General features: G+C 42.7%; 1 protein-coding gene across 1 annotated transcript; it reads right to left on the reverse strand.

Annotated features, from left to right (window-relative positions):
- Window positions 1-810: 810 nt before the first annotated feature.
- LOC117737521 (dual specificity testis-specific protein kinase 2-like) lies at window positions 811-18,674 on the reverse strand. The gene is made up of 11 exons (XM_034543559.1): window positions 18,521-18,674; window positions 17,283-17,992; window positions 10,207-10,328; window positions 9,806-9,854; window positions 9,190-9,336; window positions 7,757-7,839; window positions 6,871-6,961; window positions 6,240-6,323; window positions 5,814-5,900; window positions 5,521-5,614; window positions 811-3,285 (listed from the first exon to the last, which is right to left on the reverse strand). The coding sequence occupies exons 2-11, from the start codon at window positions 17,487-17,489 to the stop codon at window positions 2,072-2,074; spliced, it is 2,178 nt and encodes a 725-aa protein (XP_034399450.1). The 5' UTR covers window positions 17,490-17,992; window positions 18,521-18,674; the 3' UTR covers window positions 811-2,071.
- Window positions 18,675-20,074: the final 1,400 nt, after the last annotated feature.

A 20,074-nucleotide genomic window follows, 5' to 3' on the forward strand; every position in this document is an offset into this window, starting at 1 on the left:
CACTCAACAAAGTCACGACTGTTTGCTGTGCTGGCTCCTCATTGGTGGAACGAGCTCCCCATTGAAATCAGGACAGCAGAAAGTCTATTTCCTGCAGTCTGCTGCCATTTCTTGTAAATGGTGGAGGGGGGGAGGGGGGGGAGGGTGGGGGGGGGGGGGAGCAACGGGGGAGGTGTGGAGTTCTGCAGGGGGAGAGGATAGAGCAGCTCAAGTCTGACAACAGACTCTTTTGAAAATTACGTAAATTAGTACTAATTAAGTAAATTAGTTTATTTCGTGGTTAAATTAGATGATTTAGTCTAAATAAGGTAGGCAGTAACTAGTTAAAGTTATGTAAATAAACCATCCTAAACCATATCGCAGGTACAATTAAAAGCAATGTGTTAAATGAAGTTATAAGCATAAGTGATAGATTTCTGAATTAATGAAATAATTAGTTTACTTTTATGAAAATAAGGCAGGCATAATGCAAAAGTGTGCAAGGGGGGTGAAAGGGGCCTAAAGATAGATTCAGGTTGTGTCATTGGATGACATTTTTTAAATATCTATATCTATATATATAGACATATATATATATATATATATATATATATATATCTTTTTAATTAGTATCTTTCATGCTTTTACCTGAAACCGATCAAAGAAATCTTTTATTGACACATTTATCCACCTTGTGAGTGACAGTGCAGGTGTTGTGATTATTGGTAGATATGTGGCAGGGTTGAGAATTTTTACTTTTGTTTCTCAACACCTCCTGTTCACATTTAACTATTTAGTCAATGTTTGAGAATAAAATACAAACACCATAGAAGTTTGTGCACAACCATATTTCTTTATTACCAGATTATTGCACGCAGATTTATGGCTGTATAGAAGAAGAAAAGAACATAAAGCGAGAACCGGTTTAACATCAAAATGACGGGATGAAAAAGTAATCCTGCAAGAATCTGTCACTCTACTCTCCGTTCAAAAGCACTTACACACACAGTGTGTGGAATGATCTGTACAATACATATGCATACCGGCTTCACATATCACATTTAAGTTAAATCGGTGTAATAAAAATGCACATGTAAACACACAAGATACATGTGAGGGGGAGTGGATGTCAAAGAATGAACGGTGTGTATAGTTGGGCCAGAAGCACACACACAGACACACACGCATTACAAACATCGGTAGCAGATTTAAATAAAGCATCGTCAAGTAAAAGCCTGGTGTCTTACTGCAAAGTACCCCAAAGCAACAGATATTAGCTTGTTCTCTCTCTCTCTCTCTCACACAAACACACACACACACACACGGGCAGGTCAACTGCTATAAAAATGTAGGATATAAATCATCTTTATTAATTTTATAAATATTGCCCCTGTAGCTACTGTCAATTACATATAATCACAAACAGTGTTTAGGGACCAGCAGTGATGAGTGTAGTTGACCTTGACTGTTCAGTGTTCAGTTTGTAGCCCGGCTCAGCCCATTGTATTAGAACCCTGGTAGGTTCAGCACTGCTTTACCTCTTTAGGCATCTCAGCATTGGCTTCACAAAGTTAGCACAGCAACATTTAGTGTTGCTTAGCCCGAGCGCTAATATTTAGTGCTGGTGCGTGTCACGTGTTCAAAATCTGCAGGCTCAAAGAGGAACAGCACAATTAAGTCCCGCCCCCACCGGAGAAGTAAACAGTTGATGACTCTCCATCAACTTTGTACTGTGTATTTTGACAGTTTGCAACTCATGTCATTGTGGAATGTGGATACATCAGAAAGCAATGCCCTATTACGTTTGCCTTAGCGTTGCTACAGCAACTTGCAGAAACATAGATAACATTAGCTTGCTGACAGCTAACTTGTTCCATCAACATTTTAGTTATGAGCTACACCCCTGGTAGACATAGGTTGATAAAAGCATCCTCTGATATGCTGAAATCTATCATTTTAGCTAGTTCCTAGCATTTTGTTAGCCCTTCAGACCTTGGTTTCATATTGTGTTGCCGATTGTTTTCCCCTTTAATGGGCGTGGTTTTCACAACATGATGCGTTGCATTCCAACATGACGCGTTGCACTCCACCTCTATGTCTGGGCCTCGGGCAGGGACCGGCCGGGTTCACATGGCACCGAGGCCCCCCCAACTACTAGTCCATTTGTGCTGCGACACAGTAGAGCTTTGGCTGCTGTGGAGGCCGTTGTTGACAAGGAAGTGCTGCCACCAGTTATGGTACCGTTGAGGTTGCGGTAGGGTCGCTGCCGTGGTAACGAAGCCCTTCGGCGGGGGGCAGGTAGAGCAGCTGAACCACGGAGGCACAGAGAGGGAAAACTGAGACCTACCAGACAGCAGCCTGGACAGGAAATGACCTCATCCTGCTCAGAGTGGCCACTAGGGTCAAAGGACTGGACCTGGGCTCCGCTGTAACCGTTAGCACGCCCTCCTCCACCCCACTGTACCTGCTGGCCAATTACAAGGGACGAGCCGTTGTTGTTGTCCAATCGTGGCAGAGCAGGCAAAGAGGGCGGTCCGTTGGAAATGGGAAGTCGCCAGCCATTGGTCTGTAAGGAGGAACAAGCGGAGCTGAGCAGGGGTCTTCTAGGTGTGGAGTCCATGACTCCATTGGCTGGCTCTGGAGATTTGGTACAGTCCATGGGTTCTGTTAGACATACACCCTCCTCTTCCTCCACCTCCTGTAGCTGTTTCAGAGACACCATCTCCAGCTCCACAGGAAGCCCTGAATCCTCTCCCATCCCATCCTCCTCCTTCAACAACTCTCTCTTCTCAGTTATCTTCATTTGCTTGACCTGCAACCTTTCACCTGTCTTCTCTGACAGCCCTGTCTCCTTCCTCATGTCGTCCTCCACTGTCCCTCTTCTAAGCGCCGCTCTGACATCATCCTCCTTTTCCTCCTCCTTCCCCTCAGTCTCTCGTGGCAAGGCTACAGTCCGGCTGAGCTCTGGAGTACAGGGGAGCGACTGGCATCTCCTCGGCAGAGCTTGCGTCCCAGGCATCCCTCTGAGAAGTTGAGGGGAGGAACACGGGTCGCGAAGCGCAGGGAGGGTAAAGGTCAGGGAGATGACGGACTTGCTAGGAGTGTCTAAAAGTTTACAACGCCCCCCATTTAGGTCCTGTCTGAGAGAGAAGGGGTTGACTCGCACGGGGGTCCCGAGGAGAGGAGGAGTCAGGGTGGCCGGGGGTAACATGTCTGACTGGCTCCTCGCCAAGCCTTGCCGTTGCTGGCTTCGGTCACAAGGAGAGCTGCAGCGCCGATACGGGCTAGCTTCTACCGCCACTGGGTCTGAGACAGGGAGCGAGGAAGACATGTAAGTGGAAAAGTCACAGAATGTGACAGAGAAATCTAGAAAATACAGATAACACAGGGAAGATTTGTGTGGTGTATGATATGGTCCTATTTTCTAGAACAATTCCCTTTCAATATACACTACTAAAAAAACTATCCAACACGGTTTCAGCCTCTTATTTATCATATGCGCTTCGCAGTGTTAATCATACGCCCATGGTTTTAATTGTATGCCACTGTTAATGAGGTTTGGTAAAGGTACATTCTTGGTTCCGGCATGTATTTCTATCGGTAAAAGAAGGTTGATTCTGGGTAGAATTTCCAGGCAATACAAGGATCTCATTACACGGGATTCAACCCATGTTTGTTTGTGAATCGGCCTTGAAGTAAGCTTGGGCAGTTGTTCAAACATCTCTGAATTAATTTTCGATTTGGCTATGGCTGTAGTGTTTTGACAGCTAAAGGTAATTCCGTATGAATGACCAGCTGAACAGTTAATCAAAGGAAATGCCCACCCTCTGGTTAAGCTATCCATCTAAAATGTCAGAGACACAGCCCACATTTTGTATCATACACATTTTGTAACTGATAGTATGGTTTTTTAAGTGTATAAGTACAAATGAGAATATACACAAAATACAATATACAGTCTTGAATCATTTTGGAGTATACGCACGTAGTTGAACAAAGAAAGCAAGAGACATTAGTGAGACATTAGTTATTCTAGATGAATTAATGAAGATAGTATTATTATTAGCTCAAACATGTCACACAAACTTTGACACATTCAGTTATTACTAGAGGTTTAGTGTAATATACATTTTTAAGAATACTTTCAAATGTTTCAAAACTTGAGCCCTTTCGAAAACCAGTACATGACCTCAGGTTGAAAATACTGATACAAAAGACAATCATGTAACTCTGCATACAGTCATGATAATGACTAGTATATGATAAATATGAAACTTGTGGAGAAAGGTTTTTCTCGATGACCACATGCTGGTTCATTTGTCTGTGTTTCCTAAAACCAATCTTTCCTTTGTAAGTTCCCATGTTGTTTGAATTCATTCTTTTAAAAAGGGTTATTCAGCATCATAGTTTGTGTCCTGATTATCTGACTTGTGTATCCGGCCCAGCTGTATTTTACAGAAAGTCCCTGTTACATGTACACCTTGAACATTGGTCGCCCCTCCCTCCACCATTCACAAGAAATGGCAGCAGTTCTAGATTGTTTGATGCTCTGCTGGTTTATTATGTTAGGTGTTGCATAAGATCACAGGGCTTCAACATAGTTAAAGTATGTGTTTTTAGTGAACATTAGGGGTAAGATAGGGATCTAGTTGATAGGGCCAGGATCCAGAAACTGCCCCACATAATCCAGCAGGTTCCCAACCGACCCAGGGTTCCTCTTCCAGTGATGGCCCTTTAAACAGGATTACATTCGCATTCTGTTGCTATCCGGCTATCGGGGAGACCGGCGTGAAAGGCCTGAAAGAAGTGATACAACTTCTTTGTTTCATGGATTGTGGAGGTCTAGATCGTGGTCCATGCCTACTACTCATTATTCATAATTTCTGTCATATTCATTGAATGTGTTTATGTAACTCTGTAACGCTGTTCATATGTACACATGACATCCATTGCTTCTGTTCATCCGGGGAGAAGGATCCTCCTCTGTTGCCCTCCTGAAGGTTTCTTCCCTTTTTTTTCCTGAAAGGGTTTTTTCTGTTTTTTTGGGGAGTTTTTCCTTATCCGATGTGAGGTCCTGGGACAGGGATGTCGTATGTGTACGGATTGTAAAGCCATCTGAGGGGATTTTGTAATTTGTGATATTGGGCTATATAAAATAAACTGAATTGAATTGAATTGAATTGAATACAACGGCGGCTAATGTTTTAAGCTAAGCTAAAATTCCCTAAACAGGCTCGGGGGGTCTGTATGAGGACGTTCAATACCAGGTCAGAGATTACAAATAGCCATCTTCCAGTGCCTTACTCACATTAGGAGGGGGCATCGGTTGAACAGAAAAGCTGTACACCATCAGAATGTTGTCCTTCTATGCTATTTTATATCCATTTCCATTAGCACTAGAATAACTAAGACAGGGGACAGATCAGAGTATTCAGGGGGAAAGCCATGCAGACTTGTGGGATCATCCACAGACAGTGCTGTAAAAAAACACATTTTACATTTGAAGACGTAAGACAATGTGATCTATTTAATCTGTTTTACCGAGTGCAATGGCCGTCTCTCTCTCTTCTTCTCTCTCCATGCCCTCCAATGTGAAGACAATGTCAAAGAATGAGGGACGCCTCTCTGCACTCATCTGAAAACAACACAAGGACAAAAGATCCACAGACAAACAATGAGTTAACATCAATAACACATTCACTTTGGGAACGTAGTAACATGCTGTCAACAAAGACACAGTAGCTCAGTGAGGTCAAACTGTCCAAGGTGGTGTCAGACGAGTGAAACTGACCAATGAGACGTGTGTGTGTGTGTGTGTGTGTGTGAGCACTTACATTACAGCAGGTGACAGCGAGGCTTAAGAATGCAGCTGGACAATCCCCAACCATGTTCTCAAACGCATCCACGTCCAGACCAAAGTCCTACACACACACACACACACACACACACACACACACACACACACACACATAGCCCAAAATCACAAATGACAAATTTGCCTCTTTGGCTTTACAATCTGCACACATACGACATAATAATTATGAATTGATTCCTCCACATCTTGTTTCAAATGTGTTGTAAATGTCAAACTGCAATGAGTTTCCATGGCTCTCTCCAAAGCGGTTTGGAACATTGACATAGACAATATTGTTCTTCCCACCATGAAATATAAAAGTAGCGACATGTTTCTGTCTGTGAAGGAGATACACACTCCTTTACGTTACTACACCACCCAACGAGATCACAGGCATCGAGGCTACCTCTGTCCTGGGTAAGAAGTCAGGGTCGGCTTCAATCCGAGCGATGATCTCACACAGGATGATGCCGTACGCAAACACGTCCACCTGAGCAGAGGAGTGAACTGCATGTTAGTTCTGACCATGCACACACAGACACACAGTGAGGAATGGAAACCTCAGTTTCTGATAATGAAATCATTAAAAAAGTCTCCGATTGAGTTTTAGTGCTCGATGTTGCATCCAAATCTCCCCCAAGCTCACTGTTGATGTGTAAAACAAAGATTACGGTATTTTAAAAGTGTTTTACCTACTTGAATTTGCAAATTACACATTAACAACAAGTCTTTTTGACTGGACCAATGGGCTACCTGACTGAAATGGTTATCCTGGTACTGTGTGTTAAATATTGTTTAATTTCCTAATAAAACCATTGGAATGTTCATCAGACTGCTATAACATAGCATGAAGTAGCACCAGAGAGTGGGAGCCAGTAACACATATCTGTAGCTAACATTAGGTGAATGTAGCCACTGATCCTACCAGAGTGTACTGAAATGTCCAACGGGTGGGTTTTATTGTCAACTTTTCATTCATAAGAGGATGATCGTGTTGTGCTTTAATAGTGCTCTGTAGTGCAGCTGTGCAGCTTTACCTTCTCATCGTACAGCTCCCCTCTCAGAACTTCAGGGGCCATCCAGTAGGGGGAGCCCACGATGGCCAGAGGCTGCTTCCCTACTCCATCACTGCAAAGAAAGCAGGCACTCATTCAGTCACCACACAAGTCTGAATTAGCTGTGAGCTGGTGCTACCATTTTATCTGTTACATTTGGTATGTACCAGCCGCAGCCCTGCAACATGTCTTTATTGAGCTTGTAATGCTCAGTTGTGGTTCTTTTCAACACTTTGTTGTTGTGTTGGTTCATATTATATTGATTTGTTCCCATCATTGTTCCAACGAAGAACAAAATATTAGCAACATTTCTGTACCAAGAATCACCAACTAAGCATGTCGTCATCTCCGGAGTCGGATGAAGACCTGGATCTGCACAAGGAATCATTCATTGGCATAAATAAACTCTGATAATGACAGATTGATATTGGGCCCTCAATGGACACAGATGTGTTGGTTGAAATAAATCAGCTGTCAGCTCCCAACACTGGAACCTAAAATAACGATTTATGAGTCATCTTTTGGCAGCTGTGGTTGCACATACAGCTATGCTCACCAGCTAGCTAAGAATGACATCAGACTATATTGCTGACTATTTATTATTTATTTATTTATTCATTTATTTTGCAGGGACAATGCACACCAATCAACAGTTGGACTGTAAGTGAGCCAGAGTTAGCCAGAGAGGCTAATTTCCATCTGCTGTCCCTGGCCAGATGTTTTTAAGGCAGCCTTGCAGACTACAATCATTTCAATTCAATTCAGTTTATTTGGTATAGCCCAAAATCACAAATTACAAATTGAAGGGTTTGTTGTTAGACTGCAGCAGGAAGAAAAAACTCTAGATTCTGGATTTCCCTTCACTGACCTGTAATCAGGGATCTTCTCTGCTAGGCCGAAGTCTCCCACCACAGCAGTAAACATGCCGTTATCACAGCGAACCAGACAGTTCTGCACAGGGAAAGTGAAATTAGCCTATTAATCAATGAAAATGTAGTACAATGACCCTCTAGTCTAGCCATGCAGATAGTTTGGGTTTTATTTATCCAGGCTGTGTTGAAATAACTCCTGTGTAACATGAGCCCTCTGTTCTGTAAACCTCCGGTTACACCTGCAGCATCATCTAAACATGGACCTGTTTACAAGAGGAGATCAGTACCAAGGACCGCACCTGAATGTTGACAACTGTGTGTGTCTCAAGCACCCAACTCTTGTGCTGCTTTGCTTCTCCTCATTGTGCCTGCCCGACAGGAAGTGGAGGAACTGTCTAGGTGGAGCTAAGGCAGGTGTTTAGGCTATCAGATGCGGGACGATCCCATCTGTTTCTCAGATCAAATCTTTAGGACTGACTGTACACACTGTTATGGGATCTGAGACCAGCATGGGATGGGTTTCTTCGTAGCTACACTGGTGACGCGGCTCTCCAATGCGGGAGCACCTTCAGTTCATCCTGAACAATCTCCCTTTCTAGTCGGTATGAATTGTGATGTTGCCTGCTGAAATCATGGCGGGCTTCACTGTGCAGGAAGAGATGTGGTGCCTTCCGCAAAGTACTAACTGGTGTCGGACATGTAGTCCTTGCAATGCAAAAGACACTTTGAAATTCAGACAATGCTGTAGAAGTCTAATTGGACTCGCATTTCAAACCACTTCTTTCTGTGGTTTAGTTTCTATTTGCAAAGAAATCGCATTTCATGTGTTTTTTTTGCTGTCCAGACTTTCTAAACTCAATCTAGATACAATCTTTATATGCCGGATTTGAGCTGTGAATCATTGGCCTTAGACTCAACTTAATTAACAGAAACCAAAGGGTGGTCACTTCAGGTACGGTGAGACATGAAATACAATCCAGGAAGTCCAGTTGGAGTAACGGATCCGTGAATTAATCCACCCGAAAATCTGTGCCCGCAAGCAACTGATTGGCCACTGTAGCACCTTGCTGGGTTAGGTAGCGCTGCGCTGAGGCTCGTTCAACTATTTGCCAGAGCCCCCCCCACCGCGCTGCCACACTGTGGTTAAGCAAATTAATGAGGGAGTTGTGATTTTTCACACAGTGCTATTGCCGGCCCTACCAGCAGACACTTTCAGATGGGAAACACTTCTCAGGTTGTTTCCTGCCATTAATCTGCTTTGAGCCTTCCGTTTCTTATTTGTGTCCACAGGCGACAGGATGAAAGACATCCACACACAGCAGGATGTAGGACACTGTTCCCTCTAGAACGTCTCAAGGTAAAAGGTGTCCATAGATTCCCACCCATAATCAATGATCCAAGCTATGCATCTTATTCCTGCCTGCTGTACCTTGGAAGTGAGGTCTCTGTGGAATATGCCCTTGTTGTGCAGGTACTGCAGCCCTCGGGAGATATCCAGAGACAGACCAATTCTGACGCACCACGACAGGAACAGATCACTGTCCAACAGCTGCTCCAGGTTGCCTCCATTTATATACTACAGGGAAACATTAGCATGTCAGTGAGATGCCCAGCCAGTACGCGCGCACACACACACACACACACACACACACACACACACACACACACACAAACACTCACACACAGACACACACACACCATTGAGGCTCATAGTTTACTTTAGCACAGGTTACAGTAAACAGAGACCTCTGCTGTAGGGGGCAGGTTTAGCGATACCTCTGTGGTAACCATGTAAACATTGGTGGCTAGGAAGAACCCGTGTAAACTACCTGGAATATTATTATTATTATTCTCTCTCAAGGAGCTGCATTTCAGTTATTTCAACGTTCAATTATTTGCCATGTAGTGTTTCAGTTATTCTATTTTATTTTATTGTTTTAATGGAAATGGGAAAATGGGAGACAAAAAGAAATAAACAGAAAACAATTTTCAACACATTTCAAAAAGCTGCAGAGATCTGACAATATTAAAATAAATGGTCTTACCTCAGTCAGGGCGTGGAGTTGACCTTCATGCACACAAACCCCAAGAAACCTGCGGAGAAGGGAAGAAATATGATGGAGCTCAATTGCCAGAAAGAGAAGATATTGCACTTCTGAGTTTGTAAAGAGAAGAAGACTAGAGGTGGATTTTGATTAGCGGCAACACCAAAATCATAAGACAACACAAAATCTAAGGCAGGCTAGTAACAGGATCAGATGTTCACAGTACGAAGAGGAATACAATTAAACTTACAAATCCGTTGGAGTTCTAAAATGTGTCGTGGTGTCATAATTAAACTCAATGTTAACTTTATGGCACACTGAAAACAAGGAAAATGTAAACATGGCATTTGAAATCCAAAAGGTTGCCGATGTAAGGTCACCTAGATATACGCTATTACTACCTGAGTATGTTGGGGTGGCAAAGCCGGTTCAAGAGCTGCACCTCTCGGAGCATGTTAGCTTTGTTGCTCGCCAGAGTGTTCATCTTCAGCGCCATCACCTGCCCCGTGATCCGGTGCTGCACCTGGAGAACAACCAGAGAAGGCCGATGGGAGACTGAGGGCTCAAACATCTGTCTGAGTTTAACATCAATATGTGAGGCAGCTTTCATTTGAAATAACCCAATTTGCATTTGTATCAACCAAAACTCCACACACGCATGGAAATAAATAAACAATTGTTAATGCATCTTTAAAATAGAACCTTCAGTTTGGACAACATAATTGCATCATGATATTCAATGGAAGTCAATAAGTGATAATACTGAATTTGTCACCAGGCTCACCAGTCATATCATTCATAGCACTGATATATGATGAGATACAGAGTTAGGATGTTGCGTTGCTAGCATGTGTTGGCAATGTGAGGCTCATAGTAACATTTGTTCAAAGCTGTTGATTTATTCTGATTACTTGTAAACAGACAACAGGCTGCTTTTCACTTGTCAAAGGTTGGACCGTTATTCTGTACAGAAGGGAACCACAGTATCCCAGTACATGGCCATATGATGCTGCAGGTACACTGGGCCTAAGGTCATGTGTGTGACTGGACAGGTCATTGCAAAGTTCAGCCAGTGTCTGGACCTTTAAGTGCATGCATCTGTGTGTGTGTGTGTGTGTGTATTAATAGCGTAGCACTAATAGGCTTTCTGGATTTCCCATCACTCCTCTTGATCTGCACAAATCCACTGGTCCATTACTGAGGCCAGTCCCAGCAGCAGACAGGAGGCAGCAGGCTGGCTTTAACAGGAATAACAGACCTAATAATAATAATAATAATAATAATAATAATACATTTATTCATATAGCACCTTTAAAAACAGAGCTTACAAAGATACATGTCTACATAGAAGCAAGGTAAAAACATAACATCAATAAAAGTAAACATTTCAGAAAATACATGAGGCAAAGGAGACAATGCCATATAGGCAATGAACACAATAGAGGAATAGAAAATTACAAATACAAAATAAAGCAGAACAGACAAACTAAAATAGGGGAAACTGCATAAAAGGACAACATCACTTAAAAGCAGTTCTATAAAAATGGGTTTTAAGAAGTGATTTAAAAGAAGCTACTGATTCTTCTGCTAGCCTTCAATTATTATCCCCTCAGGTAGGTTGTTCCAAAGTCGAGGGGCTCTGATGGCAAAAGCACGGTCACCCTTTGATTTAAGCCTTGACTTTGGAACGGCCAGAAGGGCCTTGAAGGGCCTTGAAGGGCTCCACCGGAGGATCTAAGGCTGCGAGCTGGCTCATATGGGGCTAAAATTTCAATGATGTAGCTTGGGGTCAGACCCAGGCGCGCTTTAAAAGTGATCAGCAAAATCTTAAAATCAATTCTAAAACTAACAGGGAGCCAGTGGAGAGAGGCCAGGACTGGAGTAATGTGATGCCGTCTGTTAGAACCAGTCAGAAGCCGAGCCGCTGCATTCTGGACTAGTTGGAGGCGGGAGATGGATTTTTGATTTATGCCGGAAAGGAGGGAGTTGCAGTAGTCGAGTTGAGAGAAAATGAGTGCATGAATGACTTTTCCAGATCTGAGCGTGACAATATGGGTTTGATTTTTGAGATTATTCTTAATTGAAAGAAGCAGGACTGGACAATTTTTTTTGATCTGTGATTAAAAATGTAAGTCAAACATTAGACCCAAATTTCTGGCAACAGGTTTTAAATAAGCAGCCAGGGGACCAAGTTGACTCTTGATGAGACTGGTGTTATTGTTTGGAGAACTGAATAATATGACTTCTGATTTGGAGTCAGAGAGACAATCTAAGACAGCAGCCAGGCTCTCTGGGTCACCAGGTCTCAGCGGAAGGTATATCTGTGTGTTGTCTGCATAGCAATGAAAAGATATGTTGTGTTGTTGGAGGATTTGGCCGAGTGGAAGCATGTAGATAGAAAATAAAAATTGACCTAAAATTGAACCTTGTGGTACACCACTGGTAATGTGAGTCGTGGAAGACGAGTGATTACCTATGGTGACCGAGTACGATCTTTCTAAAAGGTAAGAATAAAACCAGCCTAGTGCAGGTTTTGAGGCGATCGATTAAAATGGCGTGATCTACAGTATCAAAAGCTGCACTAAGGTCTAAAAGAATTAAAACGGCGCTCTCCCCCCTGTCTGCTGCTAAAAGGGAGGTCATTAGTTACCTTGATGAGGGCAGTTTCTGTGCAGTTCTGTGCAGTTTCCTCCTAAAACCTGACTGAAATTTCTCAAATATATTATTATGATTCATAAAAGCTAGGAGTTGTGTTGAAACCACTTTTTATTTTTTTGATAAAAATGGAAGTTTAGAAATTGGCCTAAAATTGGAAACAACAGAAGGATCAAGCTTAGGTTTCTTTAAAAGAGGTTGTACGATTGCATGTTTAAAAATCGATGGGAAAGTACCACTTGCTAAGGAGCTATTTATAATTAATAAAATACTGGGCCCTAGAGTGCCAATGACCTCTTTGAGAAATTTAGTAGGAATAAAATCAAGGCTGCATGTGGCTGAGTAGCACTAAAATGTCCCTTACCGATAGCACTTTAGTAGCACTTAAATGGCACTTACGGATAGTACTTTGTAGTTTAACTTTATTGAAGAAATTGTACTTGCTTGATTCTTGTTGTTCTGAGTTTGGACTCACGGTTTAATGCACTTATTGTAAGTCGCTTTGGATAAAAGCGTCAGCTAAATGACATGTAATGTAATGTAATTTCATGTGTGATATAAGTTGGGATAAAAAGGGCAATGATACAGGCTGAAAATGACTAAAATAGTTTTGAATGTCCCTACTGGTATGTAAAACTTGGGTTGGGGGGTAATTTGTGGTCTTATTTCATTTACCTTATTATTAAAATAATGTAAAAACTTCTCACACATCAGGCATCAATAAAATGACAGGGGGAGGGGTTTATGACCTTGTCTATGAACGGGTTATGGGGATGTGCAATGGGAAGTGAAAGACTAAAGGACCTTCCTCTCCCTTTTGTAGCGTCCGTTTGGACACTCGGCCTGCTGGTGGCTTTGAATACATTTGGAATTTCCACAATTTGACCTTTTTCAGTAGTCTAAGTTTCCTTTTTGGATATCTGTGTCTGGCAGTTGCTTCTGAAAAATATCCATCTTTAAAAAAAACACTGTATAATAAGAAACAATGAGATTTAGTAAAGCACTACAGTATATAGTGTGTATCAAATAGAGGCATTGGTGTTCTTTGATGCAAACATAAACTTCAAGGTCTCATCTGTTAGTGAATGTATTAGACCATGTCTTTGTATCTGTGTGGTTATTGTGTTTAATATTACTGGGTCTTAATAAGTTTTTCGAGTGTTTTGTGGTGAATAAACTATAATTAATGATGGATGCATTATGTTGGACGGTGGCTGAAGCTTGATGTTCACAAAGCATCTATCAGTAAATGGACCTGTACTTGTATCGCATTTCTCTAGTCTACCGACCACTCAAAGCGCTTTAACACTACTGGTCATCATTCACCCATTCACACACTGATGGCAGTGGGTTAGGTGCCACCTGCACATCTGATCCTCTGAATGAAGGACATGTCTTGTTGTGTATATCGTGTACTTTGTGTATTTGATATGCTGCTTCATGTTTCCTGACTGTCTCTATATAAACTATCTTTAGTGTTCTGCATTCAGGCTAATCAATAGGTTGTGTTGTACTGCTGCATTCACTTGCTTCCAATGGTTGCTTGAAAAAGGGTATTTGACTAAAAGCTCGCTTATTAAGAAGACTTGAGAGTGTGGATGATTTTTTTGAAGACAGATGGTCTATGGCTGCAGCTCCTCAGCTAAGTCTGATGCTGTGTGAGTGTTGTTTTGTTTCCTGTTATCAGAAAAGAGGATGATGATGAGAGAAGGCAGGAGGAAGCAGAAGGGCAGATAGCATGATTTGTACGGTGTGACTTTGTAGTCTGTGATTTCAAGTTGTCGCTGTTTTCTAGAAACAATGTTTATAGTTCATTGCTCATGTGTTCCTGCTTCTGGTGGCACTGCTCGTTTCTGGGTTGATTGACCTGGCCGTCTAAAAGGAACACTTGTAGTGCAGATGAAGGGTCACCAGTGGCCTGATGACTACCTTTCTCCTGTTTACATGACCACGTTTTCCTCTCCCATCTAACAGAAACAGGTGCACTTGAGAAAGCTCTCTCTACATACCACATGTTTTTATTAAAGGAACAGTCAGACATTTTCAGGAAATACCCGTTTTCACGAGAATATCACCATTAATTTTTCAACTGTCAGTGTCACGGCGGCACTTTGAGTTTAATGTGAGCGCTAGAATGGTACCGATCAGACATTGAGGGTGGGGCCATTCTGGAGTTCTCTTATCTTAGGCCAGCTCTCTTATCTACCATGTGAAAAAAAACTGAAGAAATGGAAGAAATATTACATTGTTAGTGTTCCGGAAGTAGCTGGCTTAGTTTGTAGACACATCTACAAAGAAAAAAAAAACATGAAACAGAGCATCTCCTCATCTACTAACTTGAGCATTAAACCCACCTGGATCTGAATAGAAGCAGTCATGCCATTTCAATCATATGATGGAGGGAACAACTAAGTATGAAGATTGATCAAATAAGTATGTTTTTGATTTGGTGTGTGTGTGTGCGTGTGTGTGTGTACTTATGTAAAGCTTTGGCCATATCAGAATGGAATGCAAAGGAATGTGCACTGGAATACACTTTGTATAAACCCTCACTCGCCCTGAGCACACAACCCCTTCAGGTGACCGTGGGTGTGTGCGCACTGAGTGGACGGGTGGGCAGGAAGCGATCATTGACAAATGTACGTAAAGGTTACCTAGGAGAAAAAATGAGGATGTCCACACACTTACAGAGACACACACGGTGTGACAATAATCTACACACACACACACACACACAGACACTGTCTGTGCAAAACACACACAACACACACCAATGAACACACGCACACACATATCCATCCACATGTACGACAAACATCAGTCCACTATGTAAGAAACTGATGACATAAGCATTAGTATGACGTGTGGCCAAAGCTTCTGCTGCTCTGCTATCCTCAGAATCCACAACCACAGTGTTGTTCTCCGAGTTTAACGTCAACCAATGCTGGAACTGAAAGCTGCCACAGCAGTATTGTACCTCGCCCTTTTTGATCCGATTAAGTCCTGAGTGAGTATATGTCTTGTTTTCTATCAAGGAAAAAGCAGAACATTAGGTCAGGTGTGGATTTTAGACTATATGTCATTCATTCATGAGTTGAATCAGGCATGACGTAGACGGCTTTGTGTTTGGCTTCTATGTTGTTGTTTGTTTGTATAAAAGTAAAGCTGTTTGCATTCCATTAGAAACATCGTTGGATATCTTCACGAAGGCCACATGTTGGCTTTTCAAGGCATTTTTCATTCAACACATTGGAAGTTTGGGGTTGGTTTACTACTGTGTCTGAATACTTCCATGGTGGGATGGGTCATGTAAATTAAATCATTCGTCCACATCCCAAAGTAATCCAGCAGGAATGTGCACATCTACATATCTTTGACTGACTAATGTCATATGCACTGCCCCATATTGTTGTATCGCATCGTGGCAAACGTTGAGCCAAGGTTGCACTTTTGTGTGCGTCTGATGTGCGTCCTGTCTCCGTTGGCTCACACAGGCCTCTGCCCTCTCCTCCACAGTCACTAATCTGGGAGTTAGGTTTGATCATCACCTGACCTTTAATGACCATATAAAACACCTGTGCAAAACCTCCTTTTATCATCTCAAAAACATCTCCAAACTCCGCCCCACTTTAACCCTGTCAGATGCAGAGAAGCTCATCCACGCATTCATCTCCTCTAGACTGGACTACTGTAATTCACTCTTCACTGGGATCACTGGCAATAACATCCAGAAACTACAATACATTCAAAACAGCACTGCCAGGATCCTGATGAGAGTCCGGAAATATGAGCACATAACACCCATTCTCCACTCACTCCACTGGCTCCCTGTCTCAACCCGGATTGATTACAAAGTCCTACTCCTCACCCATAAATGCATAAATGGAGATGCACCTCCCTACCTACAAGAACTCATTACTCCCCAAACCTCTACCCGCACCTTCAGATCTACAAACAGCTCGCTCCTCCGGGTCCCCAACACCAAGCTCCGCACCATGGGCGACCGGGCCTTGTGCTCAGCAGCGCCGCACTTATGGAACAGTCTCCCTGACCACCTAAGGGCAACACAGACACTGGACTCTTTTATGACTGGCCTAAAAACCTTTTTAATCAGGAAGACGTTTTTGAGTTGAGTTGTATGACTTGTCAACTATTCCTTTTTTAATTTATTTTTTATTATTGTTAGTGTGGCACTCTGAGATTCTTGGATGAAGAGTGCCTTACAAATAGAATGCATTATTATTATTATTACAGGCGCCGACGCTTCCATAGAGTGCCATTGTTCAATATCATATAGGCCCACTTGATATTAAACGTAAAAAGATTCTTTTTTGATGTAATATTTGATATCATTTTTGGTATAGTGGGTAATGTCAGGCCAGGGATTGCTGAGGCACTAAAATGGCTGAATGTTACCGTGACACAGACAGAGAAACTTCATGTGTATCTCTTCCATCATGACCGATAGCATGAACACCGGTAACATTGTCTTGTTGGTCAGACCAGCCATTTGAAGACGACCTGTCACAAGGCTTAGCTACCAACATGCAAACCGGGCCCCGGGCCTCCTAGGGCTCCACAAATCAGAGGTTCACACTGCATGTAGATTGGTTTCGGTGATATTTGGTGAATGGACAGGTGAACCGGGAGATGAATGGGATGTTGCGGATGAACATATGTTCTACCAAGTGAACTATTCTGGACTGGACTTCTGCATGTTTGAAACTGCCACACAGAGTTGACCCAACACATGTCATGACATTGTTTTATCAGTGTATTTCACCCACTGAGAAGTTGTCGTTTAATCAGTACGTCTACTGACCTTGAAGACCTCAGAGAAGAAGCCCGAACCTATCTTCTCACAGAAGAAGTCGTCGATGCGCGCCAGACTGGACACAGCGCTCCTCAGGGCTCGGTAGGAGGACGGGCGGATCCGGTTGGGTGCGTGGATGCTGTGGAGGGGCGGCTCGTCCGGGCCGCCCTGACCCTCCTCGAAGTCGCTGAAGCAGCACTCGGCATGGTAGTCCATGGTGCCCTCCAGTAGCTCCGTTCTTTCCCAGAATGTCTGTTAGGCCGCTGTAGTCCTGAGACACAAGGTGACGGAGACGCCAACCGTCATGATGACAGATTAACCATGATATTGATGGCCTGATAATCCAGCTGTTTTACATCTGACGAGGCCTGCGGTAGACCCGATTACACTAATAGAGAGAGACTATTATCTACTTGAGTGTGCCACATTTCTCAGTGTTTCAGCGTTGTGATCTAGTTCAACCGCCTCGAGCTAAAGGGTAGTCCACCAATCCCTCCAGCTTCATTCAACCACGGGTCCAAAGTTCCTCTTCAAATCTCCAAGTCGCAGCCTCAGTGCTGGTAGAAATTCCTGCAGCCCGTGAACGTTGCCTCGCCGTGCCAGTACGTGGGGAGGCTGGTTCTCTCCGTCATCCCGTTAGTTTTGAGGCTGAGATGACGGTCGCTGCAGCCGCACGGTACCGGGAGAGGGTGGGCGGGCCGGAGTAGCCGTAGAGGTCTCTGTAGAAGTATTCAGGATTAATGTTGGGACATTATATGAAGCGATATACTGCTGCTACGGCGTGATTACCACACGGATACTACCGGAATGACCGAACGGGCGGTGTTAACACAACTGTGGTACATTAGGACACATTAGGAAGCGCTGATGATGTCGCATTTAATGATGGAGACCGTCCCTTTAAGCCGGGAGCGGGGTATACGGTAGCCATGAGGCTGTATGGTAGCCACGGAGAATCCCCGCTAGCAGGGCGATAAGCCATCACCTCCTTAGAGCCCAGTGCTCATGTATAGACATCATTAAAGGCCTCATTCAACCATGTTTTTAAAAATACATTTACATTTTTTATTTTTTTAACAACTGCGTATAGTCAAGTATCGTGTCATTTGGCCGAGGCTAAGAAAACCGCGTTTCGAAATCTCATATTTCTCCTGGTCAATAAAATACCCTGGCTCGCGTGCATAACGGGAGCTGTCAATTACAAGCGGGCTGCAGATGCACAGTCGACGGCTTCCTGCTCTACTCACGTCGGTCTGGATGGAAATGTCTGCGCGGTCCGAGAAGAAGTAAAGACATCAATCTTGGACGGCAACTCCGCGGTGTCTGCTGTTGATAATTCCGTCTGGGCTCCTGCTTCACGAGCCGCTAGTTGGGACGACTACCGTAATGAAACGTAGCACTGCCAAGCTAGCGAGAGTGATTCAGAGCACTTCCTGTAGTTTCACAATAAAACCATGAAATAAACGCTGTCGATTCACAGGCGACCGTATTGCACGTAGACTTAAAAGCTGTATTTTAATCATCAATCTATAAACACAGAAAAAGAAATCTGACGAGGGCAGTTTGAATTTTCGACGCGTGACATCGTAATTATTTTTAATACAATTATGGACACATTGTAATAACATTTGAACTACATATTCAATTCAGTTTATTTTGTATAGCCCAATTTCACAAATTACAAATTTGCCTCAGAGGGCTTTACAATCTGTACACATACGAAATCCCTGTCCCAGGACCTCACATCGAATCAGGAAAAAAAAGGGAAGAAACCTTCAGGAGAGCAACAGAGGAGGATCCCTCTCCCCGGATGAACAGATGCAATAGATGTCATGTGTACAGAATGAACAGCATTACACAATTACATAAACACATTACATGAATATGACAATGTATGAATGGAACTCCAACCCATGCATATGTATGAAGGTACATGTGTGTCTTTATTACGCAAACCAAAACAAATATTTTGAGACCAAATTTATCGTGCGTAAGTGAATATATATAAACTGAGAATAAAATATGTGTTAGTTTTGCTTATGAAACTAGAACTAGGAGTTTCTATTGGTGGGTTTGGCTCACTGACGGGAGGTCACGGTGAGGAGGACATGGAGGTAAGTTGACATTATATTGCTCTGTTTTGTCCAAATTATTTTAAATGTAGCAGCACTTCATCAAGCCCCACTTGGTCGAACACCAACAGAAACTCCAGGTTCATTCAGCAGCGTATTCAACTCAGCCATACATTCTAGTTCCATAAGCAAAACTAACACATAGTTTATATATTTTTTACTTACGAACGAGAAATTGGCTTTTTTTGAGTTTGTGTAATAAAGACACAAATATACCTTCATACATATGAGTTTACTACTATGTGAAATCAACACTATACTTGTTGTATTCTATTATTCATAACATCAGAGCACTTCTTAGTCTTAAGTGAATGCACATTTTTAATTAGAAAAAAAGACTGAGAAATGCAATTTACAAAACAAATTGAATTGTATAGGCTAAGAATGTAATATATTATATAGCACATATATAATGCTATGACCAAGCAGACCTTTCCCCCATCATGTATAATTAAATGGAAATTGCAGAGCCAGACATGAGTGACTGCATGAGATGATGTCATTCTGTGAAATTAACACTATTCAGTGACTCGTCTGTTGACTTGATTGTGTTTCTCCGGAGGATCGTTCTCATTTCACATTTCATCCTGTAAGACTCTTGTGTTGAACACCAAGTTGAACTTCTTGTACGTTATTCTCTAACTCTGTTGAGTGTGACAACTTGCTGCA

The sequence above is a fragment of the Cyclopterus lumpus genome, chromosome 1 (assembly GCF_009769545.1).
Source record: "Cyclopterus lumpus isolate fCycLum1 chromosome 1, fCycLum1.pri, whole genome shotgun sequence".
Lineage (NCBI taxonomy): Eukaryota > Metazoa > Chordata > Actinopteri > Perciformes > Cyclopteridae > Cyclopterus > Cyclopterus lumpus.